The 20,290-nt window shown below is 42.5% G+C and overlaps 1 protein-coding gene across 5 annotated transcripts in view; it reads right to left on the reverse strand.

The window, feature by feature from the left end:
- Positions 1–20,290, reverse strand: part of BRWD1 (bromodomain and WD repeat domain containing 1) — a 614,838-nt gene that overhangs the window by 507,821 nt on the left and 86,727 nt on the right. For 4 of the 5 annotated variants that reach the window (XM_033941455.1, XM_033941456.1, XM_033941457.1 and 1 more), the window contains 2 exons: positions 19,900–19,998; positions 11,977–12,137 (listed from right to left, as the gene is read on the reverse strand). In XM_033941455.1, the coding sequence (XP_033797346.1) occupies positions 11,977–12,137; positions 19,900–19,998 (260 nt within the window). Of the gene's footprint in view, positions 1–11,731; positions 11,871–11,976; positions 12,138–19,899; positions 19,999–20,290 lie in introns of those variants that run through there. The other variant, XM_033941459.1, reaches the window with a different exon arrangement.

The following is a 20,290-nucleotide window of genomic DNA, read 5'->3' on the forward strand; positions in this document are numbered from 1 at the left end:
CTGAAACTCCTCCAACTATCCCCCCTTGAAACACTTTACACTTACGCTGATGACATCCTCGTCCTCCTTGAGATCGACTCGAACTTCACTAACCTCTCTACGAACATATCATCTTGCATAACGAACCTCCAATCCTAGGCACTCACAGTACAAATGAAACTGAATGAGTCCAAAACAAAACTCCTTTGGCTCGGCCCAAAATTACACCATTTACCCTCCTCCATCCCATTGTCCTCCGGCTCCTCACTACAGCTCGAGTTTTCAAGCAAAGTTCTGGGTGTCACCTTGGACTCTTCTCTATCCTTCAACGACCATCTCCATTCCTTGGTAAAAAAAATGCTTCTTCAGCCTTCATATGCTAAGGAAAGTCAGACTCTACTTTCATCAAAAACACTTTGCAGTCCTAGTACAATCCATCATCCTTTCCAGATTGGACTATTGTAATTCTATCTACCTCAGCCTAACCAAGAAAAGCCTCCATAGACTTCAGCGGATTCAGAACGCCACGGCTAAGCTTATTTTCGCAAAAAGCAAATTTGATCACGTCTCGCCACTCCTGTCTAAGCTTCATTGGCTCCCAGTAATCCCCAGGATCCACTTCAAATGTGCTTGCCTAGCCTTCAAGATCCTACATGGCATCCTTCCTTCCGTTATTCCTCTATACTGGAACTCCGCAACTCCTACCTCCTCCAGATCCTCCCAAACTCTTAAACTATCTTTCCCTTCCACAAAAGGTATTTCTCATGCAGGCAAACTAGAGTCATCCCTCCCCTTTAAAATCACTGAGCTCTGGAATAACCTTACCTCCCCGCTCCGAACCTCAAGCTCCCTCCAACTTTTCCGTAAACACCTAAAAACCTGGCTATTCTCAAAACTGTAACACCTCCCCACGTCTTAGGCCTCTCCCACCCATCCTCACTCTCTTACACCTAATCCTTAAACCCTCCACTGGAGTTCCTTTCTCATCCTAATTCCTGTAAACCGTGCCGAGCTCTGCGTCTACAGAGATGGTGCGGTATATAAACCTAAGGTTTAGTTTAGTTTGATTTGTTAGTTATAATGGGACTCCGAATTGGGGGAGAGTTTTAAAATTAAAAATGTTTTGAGCTCTGTTTTTTGTTTGTAAGGATTGGTGAATCTGTGTATTTCTCTTGGCTCAATAAAAATCATTATACATAAATATACAATTTGCATATTAATGTTTAGGATATCAGGAAACAATCGATTCCCTATAACAGTCATTTTGAACTATATAATTAATTCCTATCTAAGATTACCAAAAAAACATAATATGAACCAACCCACACATACATATATAAAGATATATACTAGTTAATAAAACCTATAAAGTCTTACAATGAATAAAATTCATTGCTTATCAATACATATTATTCAAAAATGGTTAATTAAAACCAGAAATGGTTAACTAAAACAAGAGCAAAAGCTGCACATACACATTCAATCTGATCCACAAAATTAATTCCTATCTAATAGTTTAAAATTTAATAAATCAGGACACACTCATTCCTAATTCAGTCATTCATTCATAAATTCATTCATTCCTACTGAAACACAGCATAATAACAAAATAACCACAACAAATCATAACTGGATCCAGACAGTTACCTACCACATTTCATTAAAATTTTCATTACTCTAAGTACAGTTTATTAAAACTGATTAAAAAGAAGAAAAAAAACTATAAATCATTTTCTAAAAACCCAAATAATAATAATAATAGTAAATCCCTTCCTTTTCATCAGTATATATAATTAGAAAGTGCCTCGACCAAGGTTGCAACCTAATTTATGTAAGCCCATGGAGAATTATTATAATTTACTATAACTTTAAAGACCCTTTGCCAAGTTTTTTGTTTATTTTTTAAACTACTCATTTCCAAATTCATGCATTCAATCATACAGTCAAACTAACCTACCTTCATTCATACTAAACCATATTCATAAGTAAAAACATAAGAAATGCTGCTGCTGGGTCAGACCAGTGGTCCATCGTGCCCAGCAGTCTGCTCACGCAGCAGACCTCTGGTCAAAGACCAGCGAGCGCTCTAACTGAGACCAGCCCTACCTGCGTACATTCTGGTTCAGCAGAAACTTGTCTAACTTTGCTTGAATCCCTGGAGGGGGTTTTCCCCTATAACAGACTCCAGAAGAGCGTTCCAGTTTTCTACCACTCTCTGGGTGAAGAAGAACTTCCTTACATTTGTACGGAATCTGTCCCCTTTTAACTTTAGAGAGAGTGCCCTCTTGTTCTCTCTACCTTGAACAACCTGACTTTATCAAGTCTATTCCCTTCATTATCTTGAATGTTTCGATCATGTCCCCTCTCAGTCTCCTCTTTTCAAGGGAGAAGAGGCCCAGTTTCTCCAATCTCTCACTGTACGGCAAGTAAAACAAAATACTAATCATAACATATCATAGCTTGATTCCAACATCCATTCCTTCCTTTGAATACTTGGAATCATCCCATGACCTGTCTCCAGGGCCTGTTCGGGTGTTGGGACTGTAAGGGTGTTTCCTTATTCACGCCTGACGGTTAGGCCTCTCTGACGTCATAAAGCCTGAACCACTGTCTGTAAGAAATCATTCCAGGATAAACCATGCAAGAAGAGAAAGAAGAAAACATCTTTGCTGTTTATGATGCCTGATGCATTCTGGGTATGTACCAGAACTGTATTCCAGGACATCCAGCTATTCCTACATGCTCAGCCTGTTTGAATCTTGGGGGAGGCATTGCTCCTGTGCTGTTCTTATCTCTCCAAAGACGCCTCTGTTACACAGCCTGTGCGAGACTTTACACAGAAAGACTATTCATCTAAGTTCTGTTTCTGGATTGGTCCTGAGAGGTCATCTGACGAGAACCAAGTAGAAGGTGCCTAATTATTGATTAGTCTATGTTAGGATGTAAGGAAACTTACATCTTATCATAGGTTTCTTTGAACATCTTCCTGTTCCTAGACAGAATGTTATCATTCCAGGCAGCCAAACTGAACACATGGCTCTTAAAACCCATTCTCGAGGCCACTTCTTACGCCAACTTCAGAAAATCACTGAAAACCCGTCTCTTTAACAAATTCTAATTTCCAATTCTTGCCCAATCCCCCTCATCCCAATCCCCATCCCAATCCCCAATTCTCTTGATTTTAGATTAACTCATCCTTCTTCCCTTTTGTAAAGGTATTCCACCCAAATTGTTTTCCCCTGCACCCCAATCTCTGACTAGATACTTCCTTTTGATTCAAACCATCTTGGTTCTCTTCCATTTGAATTTTGTATCCCAGAAAGTACTTTTTCTGTTCCCCTTACATCTCATACACTCATTGTATGTATCTTGTTGTAAACATCTCTTACTTCTTGTTGTAAACATCTCTTACTCTCATTGTATGTAACTTGTTGTAAACCGCTTTGAACTTATGGTATAGCGGTATATAAGAAATAAAATTATTATTATTATTTAAATATTTTTCTATTTTAAAAAAAAAGTTTTATCCTATGATTAGTTTAATATATAGTGCACACAGGATTATAGTATTTAAATGGACTCCCTGATTATATGAGATTAATTCTAAAATTATTAGGCCATAAACAAAAATTTGATCATGTAATACCTTTGCTCCTGCAATACCATTGACTCCTAATAACATAGGATAAAATACAAATTGCTTACACATAAAGCATTGATTATACGGTGTATTCCTTCTCAAATGCTTAGATCGCTACAAGATAACAGATTAATTATAAACCCTCAGGTAAGTAAATCACTTAATACCTTAAACGGATGGGAAAGGGGGGCAATGTCTGGAAAGCAGTATATACTAATGCTCGAAGTATGGGAAACAAGATTCTGGATCTAGAAGCTGTGATGGAAGAAGAAGAGTTAGATATAGTAGCGATCAGAGAGACATGGTTCACAGTGAACCATGACTGCGATGTAGTTATACTGGGCTACAATCTGTTCAGGAAAGACAGGGTAGGAAGAAAATGAGGAGTAGCAGCGTCATATGTTAAAGAACATATTAAAGCCACACAATTGCAGGATCTGCAGGGCAAGGAAGAGGCACTGTGGATCAATTTGGAAAGAGGGAATGGTGAATATATTTACATTGGTGTGATATACAGGCCTCCTTCACAGACAGAAGAAGTAGAAAGAGATTTAATAGTTCACATTGTGACAGGGAAGCTCCTGTCACAGTGAAAACTACTGCTAAAACTCCCCAACATGCAGCACAGGGTCCTGTAAAACCCGGCATGGAGCCAGGACAGCTGGCTCAGCCAAAACAATGAAAGAAAAGGCAGGTCCCAGCACAGCTCAAGAGCCAGATGGGGAGGGCTCTGAAAACCACTAATTTCCCCTATCACTCCTTTCCCCAAGTCAGAGAGAAACCTGACACCAATTTGCAAAGGGGTGGAGTCAGATCCCGGAGTTTGCAAGCACAGAAGCCTCAAAGGCAAAGTCAGTTAGAGTGGAAAGAGGAGGACACAGCTGGCTCTGATTACAGAAGCCAAACAACCCACTGAGATTTCAGCTTTCACACCTTGCCTAAGCCCCAGCAGGGACTTTTGCAGGAAGCCAGTCCACAAGGAGAGGCAGTACAACACCCGGGAGGTACAGTGACCTGCAGATTAAACCCCAGAGGGAAGGGCTGGAAGTTTACCCCCATGGTAATGCTGCAGGAGATTTGGCATACTTGCAGGGAGGGGGATGGGATGCTAAGCCGGGAATAGATGTGGAAATGGAAAGCCAGGGTTCCCAAGAGGGAGAATGGGAAATGTATAGTGACCCTGGGGAGGACATGAAAGAAGTGGACATGGACCTGGGAGGGTACGATGTGTGAGAGTCCCAGCTGGTTCATAAAGAAAGTTTTCTGTTTCCTTTTAAACTTAAGCCAAAGCGTGACTGCAAGCAGAGCTGAAGCAGCCCTGCTTAATTAGGTGAGAAAAGCTTGTGTGAATATAGGAAAAGCTGAGATGTGAAAAGGCTGGCCTGAGCCATGCTCAGCTATAAAGCAAGAAGTTGCTGTGGTCCGGGGAGACTGATAAATCCCAGAGGGGATACGAGACTGTGAGGGCAATGGACTAATGTAAAGTTTTGAGTTTGAATTCCATTTCTTTTGATAAAGATGGACTATTTAGTTCCTCAGTCAAAACCCATATGACTCAACTGGACTGAGCTATACCAGAGTGCAGAAAGCACCTAAGGGAGTCTAAGAAACCAATTGTGGATGGTTTTTTTTCTATTTTTATTTGGGGACACTAATAAACCTGATACTGTTTTCCAGAAATCCGGTATCCAGGTTTTCCTTCATACAACCACATAAAAGGCGTTTCAAAATTCTTGCTTGTGGTCCGAGCCAGGGTTTCCCACCTACTCAGGGACAGGCCCAGGCACAACATTCAGAATATATCTAAAAAGGGGGAAGCTTTGCTAATAGGTGATTTTAATATGTTGGATGTTGATTGAGGTATCCCTGTTGCAGGGTCTTCTAGAAGTAGGGAGATTCTGGAATCTATACAAGGAGAACTGTTCCAGCAGTTGGTAATGGAACCCACAAGGGATGGGGGGGGGGTCATACTGGACTTAGTGCTTACAAACGGGGAAAGTGTTTCTGATGTTACAGTTGGTGATCATCAGGCATCCAGTGATCACTGCTTGGTACAATTTAATATTAAGATGGGTACAGAGAGGGCTCATTCAAAAGCAAAGGTTCTAGACTTAAAAAAAACAACAAACAACTAACTTTGTTCAGGTGGGAGGATTATGTCAAGGAATTGTTGTCTAGATGGGAATGTTTGGAAGGAGTGGAAATGCAGTGGGCAAAACTTAAAAAAGCGATTGTAAGGGATTGTGAGGCAAGTAAATAAAAGTAAGAGGAAAAGAAGACCATTTTGGTTCTCAAAAGTAGTAGCTGAGAAGGTAAGGAATAAGATGTTAGCTTTCATAAACTACAAAAGATCACAGAAAGAGGAAGACAGGCAAAATATCTGGAAAAGTTAAGAGAGGCTGATCTTGCAGTCAAGAAGCAAAGACGCAAATGGAAGAAAAAATAGCTGACAGTAAAACGGGGAGACAAGACTTTTTTTTAGATATATTAATGATAGGAAGAAGTACAAAAGTGGCATTGTGAGACTCAAAGGTGAAGGGGAAGAATATGTAGAAGCTGATAAAGAAAAGGCCGAATTGCTTGACAGATATTTCTGTTCTGTGTTCATGGCTGAAGCGCTGGGAGCGGGATAGAGAGTTGCGCGGGGACAGAAATCCCACCCGTCCCCACCAAAGTCCCACCCGTCCCCACGAGGAATCCCTCCGTCCCCACCAGGAATCCCTCCGTCCCCACCCGTCCCCGCGAGGAATCCCCTACGTCCCCACGAGGAATCCCCTACGTCCCCGCCCGTCCCTATAAACTACAGAAATAGTTATTTCATTTAATTATGCTACTGAATTAAAGGCTCTGGTAGAAACCCATTTAAAAATAAGCAAAAAGACTTTATTAATTTGGAAATATTAATTGGGAAGAATACATACTTTGTAAACGGGTTTCTACCAGAGCCTCTAATGTTTATAAATTTTTATCAACACAACTAATATACTACTTTAACCTTAAGCAAAAAAAAAAAAAAGAATTTTTTTCCTACCTTTGTTGCCTGGTTTCTGCTTTCATCATATTCTCATTCAATTCCTTCCATCCACTGCCTCTCTTCTCTCTGTGTCTTCCATTTGCTCTGTTACTATGCCTCTCCCTTTCTCCCCCCTCCCAAATTGGTCTGGCACCCATCTTTTTCCCTCCGCTCCCTCCATAGTCTGGCACCTCTGTCTTCTTCTCCCCATTCCCTCTTCCCCATTTCCTTCCAGTGTCCTTCTCCCCCACCATCTTCCCCATGTCCTGTCAGGCAGCAACCTTCTCCCCCCTCTGCCTTCCCTATGTCCTTTCAGCGTCCTTCTCCCCCCTCTGTCTTCCCCATGTCCTTTCAGCGGCCTTCTCCCCCCTCTGTCTTCCCCATGTCCTTTCAGCGGCCTTCTCCCCCCCTGTTTTCCACATGTCCTTTCAGTGGCATTCTCCACCCCTTTGTCTTCCCCAGTACTTTCAGGGTCCTTCACCCCCCTCTGTCTTCCACATGTGCTTTCAGCATCCTTCCCCCCCTCCTCCCGTTTACCCATGTCCTTTCAGCGTCCTTCTCCACCCCTTTGTCTTCCCCAGTGCTTTCAGCGGCCTTCTCCCCCCTTAAGCGTCTTTTCTTCTCCACTCCACCTTTCCTCCCTCCCTGCCCCTTACCTTTGTGGCGTTTCCGCACCCGACCGACAACAGAACAGGCCCGGTCGGACAAATTTCCTGTCCTGTAGCCGCGAATCTAAATTACTTTCTTACAGCAGCTGGAGTATTGAAGCTGCTGTAAGAAGGTAATTTAGATTCGCGGCTACAGGGCAGGGAGGTTTGTCGGCCGGGCCTGTTGTCGGTCGATCGGGGGACCTGACCGGCTGTGCACATTCTTCGGGGCGGACCGCCCCCTCCCCCCTCTTTCGTTCGCCATTGCCTTCTTCCTACCTGCCCTGCCGCACACAGCCGACCGGAAGTCTTCCTGATGTCAGCGCTGACGTCGGAGGAAGGGAGGGCTTTGCTTAAGCCCTCCCTCCGACGTCAGCGCTGACATCGGGAAGACTTCCGTTTGGCTGTGTGCTGCGACAGTGCAGGTAAGGAGGAGGAGACTACCCTCGCGGCTCGAATGCACTGCGATCCAACCCCGCAGGAACCCCGCGACCCTAGGGGGCGTCCCCACGGGATCCCCGTGACCCAAAGAGGGAACCCGCGGGTCCCGTGGGATTCCCGTCATCCCCGTTCCCGTGCAGCTCTCTAGAGCGGGACCACAGAAAACAAATGTGAATAGGGATGGAGGAGTAATAGACCCTGATCGATTTTCAGAGGGGTGTGTCATGAGGAGCTAGCTAAAATAAAGGTAGACAAAGCAATGGAGCCAGATGGTATACATCCTAGGGTGCTGAAGGAACTTAGGGAAGTTCTGGTAGCTCCGCTGACTGACCTTTTCAACGAGTCTCTAGAGTCAGGAATGGTACCAGAGGACTGACGAAGGGTGAATGTGGTCTCTCTCCACAAAAGTGGAAGTAAGGAAGAAGTAGGGAATTACAGGCCGGTAAGTCCGACTTATGTGGTAAGCAAATTAATGGAAACACTTTTAAAGCAGAGAATGGTCAAGTTTCTGGAATCCTATGGATTACAGGGCCGGAGGCAACATGGATTCACAAGAGGTAGGTCTTGTCAAACAAATCTGATCAATTTCTTTGACTGGGTGACCAGAGAATTGGATAGAGGATGTGCGCTAGATGTGGTGTATTTAGATTTTAGCAAAGCCTTTGACAGTGTTCCACACAGACATCTAATAAATAAACTGAGTGCCCTTGGGATGGGTCCCAAAGTGACAAGCTGGGTCAAGAACTGGTTGAGTGGAAAGCAACAGAGGGTAGTAATCAATGGAAATCGCTCTGAAGAAAGGGATGTTATCAGTAGTATGCCTCAAGGTTCTGTTCTTGGTCCTATTTTTTTTAACATTTTTACAAACGATATTGCTGAAGGGTTGTCTGGTAAGATTTGCCTCTTTGCGGATGATACGAAAATCTGCAATAGAGCAGACACACCCCGGATGGTGCGAACAACATGAAGAAAGACCTGGCGAAGCTTGAAGAATGGTCTGAAATTTGGCAGCTAAAATTTAATGCAAAGTAATGCATTTGGGCTGCAAAAACCCGAGGGAACGGTACAGATTAGGGAGTGAAGAGCTTATGTGCACGACAGAAGAGCGGGACTTGGGTGCAATTGTGGTGAAGGTGGCCAAACAGGTGACAGCAAAAGCTAGAAGGATGCTAGGTTGCATAGGGAGAGGTATGGCTAGTAGGAAAAAGAAGGTATTTGATGCCCCCGAGTAAGACTTTGGTGAGACCTCATTTGGAATATTGAGTACAATTCTGGAGGCCGCACCTTCAAAAAGATATAAAAAAGGATGGAGTTGGTCCAGAGGAAGGCTATTAAAATGGTATGTGGGCTTCATCATAAGGCGTATGGGGACAGACTTAAAGATCTCAATCTGTATACTTTGGAAGAAAGGCAGGAGAGGGGAGATATGATAGAGATGCTTAAATACCTACGTAATGTAAATGCACATGAGTCGAGTCTTTCATTTGAAAGGAAACTGCAATGAGAGGGCATAGGATGAAGTTAAGAGGTAATAGGCTCCAGAGTAATCTAAGGAAATACTTTTTTTACAGAAAGGGTGGTAGATTAATGGAACAGTCTCCCAAAAGAGGTGGTGGAGACAGAGACTGTGTCTGAATTCAAAAGGGCCTGGGATAGGCGCATGAGATCTCTTGGAGAGAGAACGAGATAATGGTTACAGCGTATGGGCAGATTAGATGGGCCATTTGGCCTTTATCTGCCATCATGTTTCTATCTGTTAAAGTAAAATGGGAGAATTCCAGAGCCAAAGATTTTTTTGCTTAGCTCCCAATCTATGGAATCAATTACCAAAATATTTGCAATTAGAACCTAATTTTATGGCATTTAAAATACTACTTAAAAGTTATTTCTTCTCACAAGCTTTTGGTAAAAGAGATACCTAGTAAAGACCATATGTACTAATTTGTGATACTTCGGCAGATGACAAATTTTACCTGGAACAATGGCACAATACTGTTTTAATAGGCGCTTTGTATGAGTGATTTTTTTAGATCTATGCTTTTACTTTTATGGAGTCTTTTCTTATTATAATTTTATGTATTTTGTAAACTGCTTGCAACTATTGAAAGTTGGAGCAGTATATCAAAGTTTAATAAAACATATTCTGTCATGGTAGAATCTTGTATAGGGTGGATGTTATACAAATGCTTCAAAAGTTCACTTACCCAGCATGCAGACATTAGGGCTATGAGGAAAAAACAAAACAAAACACTTTCCAAATAAGATATTTGAGTGAGCAAGTCATAAGTGGTTCAAATGGAGTGATATGGACTGTGGAGGCCATGAGCAGGTAGAATGGATGAGTGCAGCTTCCTTGAGATCAAGAGAGCAAAGCCAATAATCCTTTTCTAATAGGGGTAGTAGAGTTCCCAGAGACACCATGTGAAATTCTCCTTCAAGTATTTATTGAGTCCATAGAGGTCTAGAATTGGTTGAAGGCCTCCAGTCTTTTCGATATCAAAAAATATTTGAAGGAGAGCCTCTGGCTCTTCTCCTGAGGAGGAACTGGTTCTATTGTACTTAGCTGGAAAAGGGCTGAGAGTTCTTAGTAAAGGAGGGTCTTCTGGAAGAAGTTAAAAAGAGACTTGGAAGTTTTCTTAAGTTAAAGCATAACCCTAAGCTACTACTTGACAAACCCACTGATTTGATGTATTAGAGTCCAGTGTTGGTGAAAGTAAAGTCGTTTGCCACCTATGGGAAGATTTGGAGGAGAAATATTGTCTATGTTCTCTAAAAGGGAGTTAAAAAGATGACTGCTACTTGGACTGAGACTGTGATTTCTGCAATCTCTGTTCTCTAGAATCAGATCTTTGCTTGACCAAGAGGAGGATGAAGATTGATTGATGTCTAGGGTTGCAGTAAGATGAACACCTGGAATTGGCAGGGTATTTCTGAGACAATCGGGATGGTTTAAGGGTCTGTGCTTTAGAAAGAGTTGTCATAGTATCATTATGTTTTTTAATCTTATCTGCAGCTTCAATTTTTTCTCTGAACAGGTTGTCTCCCTTGTAAGGGACATAGGAAAGGCGATCTTGGACTTAAGTTTCCAGATCAGAGACCCACATACAGGTCATTCTATGCACTGCAATAGGTACTGCAGATATTCTAAAGACAGACAGACAATGAATACTTTTGGAATTGTTGAGGAAGATATTGGTTGAAGTCAGATAATTGTTTTAGCAAAGATTTGAGATAAATGGACATGTAAAATTGGTTGTCCATTATCCTGCTAAGAAACACTGAAGACTGGAATTTGCCAAAGGTATCTAATGTTCTAGCCAAGAGGAGCAGAAATGTAAGACTGACCTGCATGAATGTTTGAGGGTAGATTTCACAACCAGTGAATGGTATTGAAGGTGAGGTCTGTTGAATCCTGGACATGTTTGTATCCTATGCATAGAGCAACTTTCTAGGAGTGACTAGAACTAATAAGGGAGTCTTCCAGCTCTTAAATAAATGTGTCTTTCATGGCTGTGTAAAGTTATTTTAATGTATTCAGGACCTAGACACTGGACACACCAATTACGTGGATCAAAGCCTGAGATAGTCCTATTGCAGAGAGCATTTCTTGAAGCTGCTTGGTACCAATTTGGACATGGAAGGGAAAACGGCCAAAGCACAGACAAAGGACTCAATGGCCTGGAGAGTTCAAATAAAAAGCAACCCAAAAAGACTCTATGCTCCTAGGTGGAAAGAAAGGCTCGAAGTGATCCAAATGTCAAAAACAAAAATGAAAAATAAACCAAAGTCAGTAGACTTAGAGGAACTCAAAAAGAATGAATGACAAAAAGGATGAAAAATAATGACAGGAAGGCACCATAAATTGAAGAAATCTGATGTGCTGAGAACACTGAAGACAGCTTCTCAGCTCTGTGGAAAACGGAGAACTGTAGATCCTGCAAGCCAAGTTGGAAGGGAAGGCACCAGCATACATGCAATACAGGCACTACTTTTAAATTTAAAATGACCTTTGGTATTATCCATAACAGGTTCTGTGACACACATGTGAGAATATTATATCTGCTTGTCCTCAGAGAATTGAAATTCTTTGTTTTCATTACAACCCAGGCCACAAGTCCACATCAGCACTTCAGTCTTCACATGCTTCCTCCTGGATGAATGTTTAGAAACACTGGTCAAAAAATATTTCCCAGCAGCCTTACTGTTTAGGCAATACAGGACCATGAATGCAATGACCTACATGAGAATCTACTCACAGTGAATATTCGGTGTCCAGTTCGATCAAATGCAACACAGTATACAGCAGAGAGATGGCCCAGAATCCTCCTGTGCATCTTTATATGTTGATACATGCTTACTGGAAATGCAGAACTAAAACATGCACATCCTGTTAACTGTTTTGCACAATCCACCTCCACTATGTGAAAGAAAACAAAACACAAATAAACAAGTTTAGAGTTAATTATACCTGGTAGGAAAATTAAAGTATCATTATAGCCACAAGAAGCCTTACAAAAGCTATCATGCTCAAACATTTAAGGGGTAGTTTTATAACATTTTATTCATGTAAAACTTGATGTATACACAGAAGAGAGCTATTACAGAACTACATAGGGATATATACATGTAAATAAGTTCATTTATCTTGTGTCTTTATTTATGATTTATAACTTGCTATTCTTAAAAATCAATGCAGGTTATAACATACACAAGCAAAATTCAGTCAAAAAGAAAAGCATAAAACAATCAATCACAGTGGTTCATGCTGTGATGATGGTACGGCTAGACTACTGTATTGTCAAACCCAAAAAGAGCTTTTGTCGAAGTTTGCGTGCTGAATTAAGTGCTGCTGAAGATGCGGCTCAGGTAGGAAAGGTCTTTTGTTCAGCTCCAAGTACAGGGTGAGGGCAAACTGGAAGAAGCAGGCACTAGACAATTCACTCGCGAGCTACCTCTGAGTCACGTGCCAGATGTCAACCATCCGGTATCTCCCTCAAAGCCCAGATCCCAGAACCGGTGTGGCAATGCAAAACGATAGCCGGGCGCTCACCTAAATTAACCGGGCGGAACGCCTGGCTAAAACACACTAGGGAGAACACTGAAGTGAAAGTCTTGACTCTTTATCCAAGTTTTTAATACATGTGGATGGGCATAATAAAAAAAAAGTCTATGTCCCCTTTTGGCCTAAGCCCTTAAACGTTGAAAGAAGCAGGGAAAATGTTCATTATCAAAAAAAATTCCAAAAGGAGGATTTTTTTGATAATGGCCTGCCTCTAAGTTCAGCTGTTTAAATGCCCAGACCATCACTACGTCTACACTAACACCATATAATCAACCTAAAAAAAGCCTAACTCCCAAACGCCCAAAACAAGAGCTTTAGGCGAAGGAGGAGCCAGTCCTTCACCTAAAAGCTGGATTCTGGAGACTGGTATCTGTCAAAAACACCACCGGTTACAGAACCCCCCTCTATAACAATCCGGGCAGGAGGGAGCCCAAGCCCTCCTGCCCCGCGGCACCCCCGAACCCCCCAACTCTATCGGGGCAGGAGGCTTATGCATATGGGCTGGGTTGGGCCCATGTGTCTAAGGCCCCACCCACAGGAGGGGCCTAAGCCTACTGGGCCTATTCCGGTTGGCCCAGGCGTCTCAGGCCCCACTTGTGGGCGGGATTTGAGCCGCCTGGGCCAATCAGGCCCTAAGGCCAGCCATTCAATAATGACTGGCCTGTCAGATGGACGAGCTTGGCACCTGTCTGTCCGACCAACGATTTTGAAGGTATGGGGAGGGGGGGTGGGGGAGTCGTGGGGTTGGCGGGGGGGTGATCGGGGGGGCCCTTGCACCGAGGGCAGGAGGGCTTGGGCTCCCTCCTTCCTGATAGTGTCGGGGGGCTCGGGGGTGCTGGGGCAGGAGGGCTTGGGCTCCCTCCTGCCCCGATAGTGTCGGGGGTTTCGGGGCAGGAGGGCTTAGGCTCTCTCCTGCCCGATCGTTGTAGGGGGGGAGGGCTGATCGCTGCAGGAGAGATGGCGCATCTCTCCTGCCACGATGGTGATCACCCACCCCCCTCCGAACTGCGGCACTTCAGGATGAGGATCGCCGGCAGGGGAGATGCCCTGCCGCGATGCTCACCCCGAAGTGCCGCGGTTCGGAGGGGTTGGGCAATCACCATCACGGCAGGAGAGATGAGCCATCTCTCCTGCAGCAATAGGCAGGTTGCTGGGGCCGCTGAGCTGCAGGGATCAACTCAGCGGCCCCTTTTTCAGTACTTATACATCTTTTGACTTGGTCTAAGTCAAAACGTATAAGTGCCGACTAGGCAACCTGCCTAAAGTTTTGGTTATACCTGCTGTACACTAAGGTCTAGGTCGGACCACCTCCCGCCCTTTCCCCTCCTCTAAAATCGCCTCTTTTCACATCTAAAACCAGCTTTGATTATGGGTACTTGGACGATCAGGCTTTTTGATCGTCTAAGTACCCATTTAGGCCACTTTTAGACGTTTGGTTTTTTTTGATTATGAGCCCCTTGGTGTCTATCTATACACTCTAATATCTAGACTAGCTTGAGGAAGATAAGCTCTTAACCGATTGGTGTCTAGTATGGCTCTTATAAATTGGAGACACCGTGAGAGTTGTAGTTGAGATTTTGCAAAGTTGACTTTGAACCCAAGCTTTTGAAGAAAATCTACTGCTTGAGGAAATGTGGCTTTTATCAGCCAATCGTCTAGAGAAGGAAACAATTGGAGTCCATAAATCCAAAGTGTTGTTGCCACAATCGCTAGACATTTTGTGAGCACTCGAGGAGAGGACGCTTGTATTGAGAGGACCTTGTATTGATAATGTTGATGAGCTACTCTGAATCGAAGATACTTCCCTGTGGTCTGGATGAATGAAAAGTGCATATAAGCCTCTTTGAGGTCTAGAGAGCATAGCCACTCATTTTGATCTAGCAGGGGATATAAAGTTGTTAGAGATATATGCAAAACCTTTCTCTGACGAGATATTTGTTGAGATTTCAGAGGTCGAGAATTGGGCGTATACTTCCCATCTTCTCTGGAATTAGAAAATACCCGGAGTAGAACCTCTGATCCTTTTGGGTAGAAAGAACTGTCTCTATGGCATCAAGTTGAAGCAAAGCATCTATTTTCTGAAGAAGAAGGGATGTCTACTGAGATATAAGAGAGGACTCTCTTGGAGGGCAGATTTGAGGAATGTATTTGAAATGAAGAGAACAACCTTACCTCTATGATTTTTAGAACCCATGTATGGTTATGAGAGGCCAATGTGAGTAAGAAAATTGAAGATGACCTCCGATGGGAAGAGGAAGAGGCTGTAAAGATGTTATTTGGTCTATGCTCTCTAGAAGCAGGTCAAAAACACTGAGCTGGTTTTTGAGTCGAGGATGGTTGTTGCTTCTAGGATTTTTGCTGTCTGTGTCTTGAGGAGAAGGTTTGGCCAAAGAAGCAGCAGCAGAATACCTCCTTTTACAAGCCTAAGAAGATGACTTCTGAGCCAGCTTTTTGGACTGGCATTTCTTGGTTTTATTAACAGTATTCCAACTCTGCTCATGTTGAGAAAGCTTTTGAGTGGCAGACTACTTTCTCCCCAAAAACCTCTTCTCTTATATATGCCATGTTGGCTAAGCGGTCTTGTAGATTGATGTCCATATATGACTCGCAACCTAGCCAGACATCTCATAGCTATATGGCCATAGCAGAAGCTCTGGATGACAACTCAAACGCATCAAAAGCAGTATGAGCTACATACTTTCTGGGTTGCAGCAGGTCATGAGCAATATGTTTAAACTCAGGAAGATGAGGTGGTGGAATGCACTGCTCAAATGCCGATATATTTCTCACCAACTTGGGAGCGCGAGACTGTGGGTTCAAATCCCTCGCTGCTCCTTGTGACCCTGGGCAAGTCACTTAATCCCCTCATTGCCCCAGTTACACTAGATAAGAGTTTGAGCCCACTGGGACAGATAGGGAAATATGATAAAGTACCTGAATGTAAACCACTTAGGACATAAGTGGTATACATATAATTAAATAAATAACTGCTTTGAATAAACGAACATTAAAAAGTTATAGTTCAATACTCTGTTGGATAGCATTAAGTTTTGATATAATCTATGACCAAACCTGTCCATAGTTCTTCCCTCACGACCTGGAGGAGCTGTAGCATATATTCTGGAGCTAGACACTGTCTTAACGGTGGATTCTACTAGTAACGGCTGATGTTGGAGTTGCAGTTTGTCAAACCATGGACATGAAATAATCCTGTATAAAAAGAGCCCAGCTTCCTATGAGCAATAATCACTGAAAATGGAATCTCCCAATTTTTTTTTTTAAGGAGAGACTCCTTCAAAAGATCGTGAAGTGGCAATTTCAACAGCTCTTTGGGGGGCTCATCAAGGTCTAATACCTCCAGTAATTCAGCTCCGAGTTCAACGTTTGCTTCCATTTCACAGGAAGTTCCTTACCCAATTGCCTGATGTACTTTGTGAAAAAAGGTCCTTCAGGAGGTGACTTGAAGGTATTCCATAAGACAGGTTCTGATAAATTATTCTCCCACTTTGAGTCACTATGATCTGAAAACAATTCAGTCTTGATCAAGATTTGAAGAATCTCTATGTTGAAGGTAACAGCCTGATGAAGCTGACAATGGAGATCGCCATTACCGTGATAACCTAGCTGATGTATACTTCAAGGTAGAATGCTTAGATGGAGAATAGCGATGGAAGATCTTCAATGTCTAGATGCTGCAGATGAAGTACATCGATGCCTCGATGTTCACTGATGTTCTGATGATGAAGATCGCCGTCGCCAGGAACAAGAGCATCTATGGCTTGAAAAAGCAGAACAATGCTCTGAAGGTGAGCGTCAACGATGACTTGAGGAACGTCGCTGCGAAGCAGAGCAATGTTTAGGTGTCAACTCTAAAGCAGTACCTCGAGGCCTGTGAGAGCTACAATCAGGCTGGGCCAGTACAGATGGGGTCGGTGTAGACACTGGCATGCAGATAAGTTTGAACATGTCTTCAATCTCCTTGCGCAAAAAGTCCTTGACCCTGGATTGAATATCCTGCACTACCCGAGACTGAGCGGGTATCAACGGTACAACAGTGTGTCTAGGGGTGGGAGACCTCAAATAGAATGCACTGAACTGATGGAGAATGCCGCCGTCAAGGCTTGGCCTGCATTGAGAGACTCGATGCTGAAGAGGCCTGTAATGGTGGCTGGGAAGTGGTCGGCTTCCTAGAAGGCTTATCAGAAGCATGGATGTCTAATGCCAATGTTGATGCAGGCACCGTCGATATCGAGGACTGAGACTTTTCTTCCATAAGTTTACTAAAAATCCTTTCTTGCTGTAGCCGACAGGCCTTAAGCGAACGTTTCTGAAGGTCGAACAACGAATGCAGGAGTCCACCCAATGTCCAGGTCTCAAACACTGGATATACCAGTTGTGCGGGTCGGTGATCGAAATATGTCGAACCCAGTCAATGCCTTCGACATGGATGGGAAAACTAAAGCAGCTAAATTAAACTAAATTTTTGAATTAAAAGAAAACCGCCCACCCCCCAAAAAATAAACAAATAAACAAGAAAAAAAAAAAACCAAAGGCCCCAGACCTCACAGAGGACAGAGGAAAACATAATGAAAAAAAAAATATACATAAAAAGCACAAATTCTTTGCTCCTAGGAAAACGAAGAACTGAGGTAACGCGAGCCCTTGTCAGGCAGGAAGGCACTCACGCATGTGTAGTGTGTGCAGTCTAAAGCTTTTGGATTCTTAAAATGCCGGTGTACTTTTCACTGTCCGTAGCGAGCTCCGTGGATGACATCACCCACATGTGAGAAAATGCTGCCTGCCTGTGCCAGGATAAATCGCTTTACAAAATTTTGGTTCCTGGTATTTCATATAGGAATAGCTATAGTTGTTGCTGTCATCCTGGGTTAATAGGAATGCACTACTGGGAAAGTGAAGCTCCACTAGTTGGGAGATATACATCCTAAGATCCATTGAGACAGGGTTCCTTTTGTTAAAGGGCTTCCCAGTTTATTTGGATGAAATTAGATGAAAAGTTGGGAGAATTTTTGTAGGCTTTCGATCTTTGTAAATATCCTGAAAGAGCAGCTACTGCGGCTGCTGTTCCTGTCCATTTTACAAGTCTGGATAAAAATATGACAACATAATCTGGATAAAAATATGACAACATAAACAAATCTGTTTAATCAAATTGTAACCTAAGAATTTTTATAAACTTTCCTTTTCTTCCTTTCTGTAAGGTTGTATGTGATGTCTTTGTATTGTGATCACTTCGCTGTTTGTTCAGCTCCTTTCGTTGTAAACTGCCTCGAATCATCATGGCTTATATTTGATAACAATATAGTGTAAAATCTTTGCTGATTGTCCAGCATATCTAGTTGTGTTCGATTACTTTGTATTGTGAATACTTCGCTGTTTGTCCAGCTCCTTTCGTTGTAAACTGCCTTGAATCATCATGGCTTATATTTGATAACAATATAGTGTAAACTCTTCGCTGATCGTCCAGCACATCTTGTTGCAAATTGCCTCGAACTTTCATGGCTTTGGCAGTATATAAGAATAAAATTATTATTATTATTATAATGGTGGATAGGAAAAGGTGATATTTTAAGCAGGAATCTGGAACGTGTCCAAGAACTACCTTGCTCTGTTACAACAAATGCAGTCTAATAATGCTGGATGTCATGTGCCTTACCGAAGTTAGTCATGGGAAGCAGCATGGGATCAAGCAGGCAACCTTGTGCGCCACTCTGCCACAACAGAAGAGGACTCGGAGGCAGCCGTGTCCAGTGAGGGAGGGCACTAGAATTAAAAATAGGTACCGGAAAGGGGGGGAAGCCAGGGCCTGCCTGCCTACCCTACCGAATTAAAAATAGGTAAAGGGGGGGGGGGGGGAGAAGAGAGGCTTTGGCCTGCCTGACCTGCCAAATTAAACAAAGGTGTGTCTTATGGTCAGGTGCGTCTTATAGAGCGAAAAAGGAATTGAAGTTTGATGCACTTAGAGAGACACAAACACAGCTTCTCAGCTCCATGGAAAACTAAAAACTGCAGGTATCGCAAGACAACATCGGGTGGGAAAACACCAGCACACATATGGTATAGGCCAGGGGTAGGCAATTCCGGTTCTCGAGAGCCGGAGCCCGGTCAGGTTTTCATCAGGATATCCACAATAAATATGCATGAGATAGATTTGCATCTCAAGGAGGCAGTGCATGCAAATCCATCTCATACATATTCATTGGAGATATCATTAAAACCTGACCTGACTCCGGCTCTCGAGGAATGAAATTACCTACCCCTGGTATAGGCAGTCAAAGTTTTAAAGTGACCGTACACTTTTTGAGTGTGTGTGCTGTTGACTGTATAATACCTGCTTGCCCTATGAGAAGTTAAAGTATGCCCCCAATCTACCCATGACCCTCTCATGGATCCTAGCACATATGCATGTAAATTTTAATTGGTGTCAATTAGCACCAATAATTAACATCCAATTGTACTAATTGTCTTATTTAAATTAAATTGTGCAATTGCCCAAATTTCTATTTGCATATTTTTGCGCCATTTATAGAATTAGGCCATAAATGTCAAAAATATGTTTTAAATGATAACTTCATAAAGCTGTTTTTATTGATTTTATATGGTATACCAATACCTTTTAATGTTTTTCATTTCACTATTTTTTTTAATGATATATGTTTGTGTGTTTAATAGAGTCACACCGTACATCTGTTATTAATTCAAACTGTTATTTTATTATTAACCAACAGTTTACCCCTGGGTAAAACAAGTCACAGGAACCTAATGTGGCCACAATTTCCACATAGTTTGCAAGAATAAAATTGTATTGAAGTTTTACACACCTTATGACTGTGTGATCTGTTGATGTTCCCATTCTTCCCAAGTTTTGCAACTCTCAGCTGTACAGGGTGCTTACAGTAGTCAGTAGTTCCATCTACTAGTAGACTGCATAAACCCAAGCATCTAGACTCATCTGAAGGGCTGCTAAAAAAATGACCCTTTTCTAAGCAGGTAGCTATGCCTACATGAACTGATTTAGCAGAAGTTACAATGGAAAAAAAAGATAAGATACATACAAATTGTTGCATGTAAGTTAATCATGACAAAATGTTTTACATACCAATGCTGGGTGGGCTACCATAATTAACAGGCATTTCAGGTGGTCTTCCTCGATGAAGAGCAGCAAAGGCAGAGTTTTTCCATTGAATATTCTTGCAATCTTTAAAAAAACAAATTAATTAACAATTAATTCTGTCACTGGCTACATCTAACTTAATTGTGGCTGGAGACTTCAATGCTGTCATGGATTCGCTGTTGGATAAACACCCTAGTAAACACATTAAGTCACTTGGCTTAGATAACTTTGTATAGTCCTGTGGACTGAAGGATATATGGAAGATTTTTCATTTTAATGCTTGCGAGTTTTCTTTTTGTTCCCAAGTTCATCATTCATTTTCAAGAATTGATTATATTTTTGTCTCAGATAACTTAATTCACCAGGTTACAAAGGC

Source organism: Geotrypetes seraphini, chromosome 4 (genome assembly GCF_902459505.1).
Source record: "Geotrypetes seraphini chromosome 4, aGeoSer1.1, whole genome shotgun sequence".
In the NCBI taxonomy this organism is placed as follows: domain Eukaryota; kingdom Metazoa; phylum Chordata; class Amphibia; order Gymnophiona; family Dermophiidae; genus Geotrypetes; species Geotrypetes seraphini.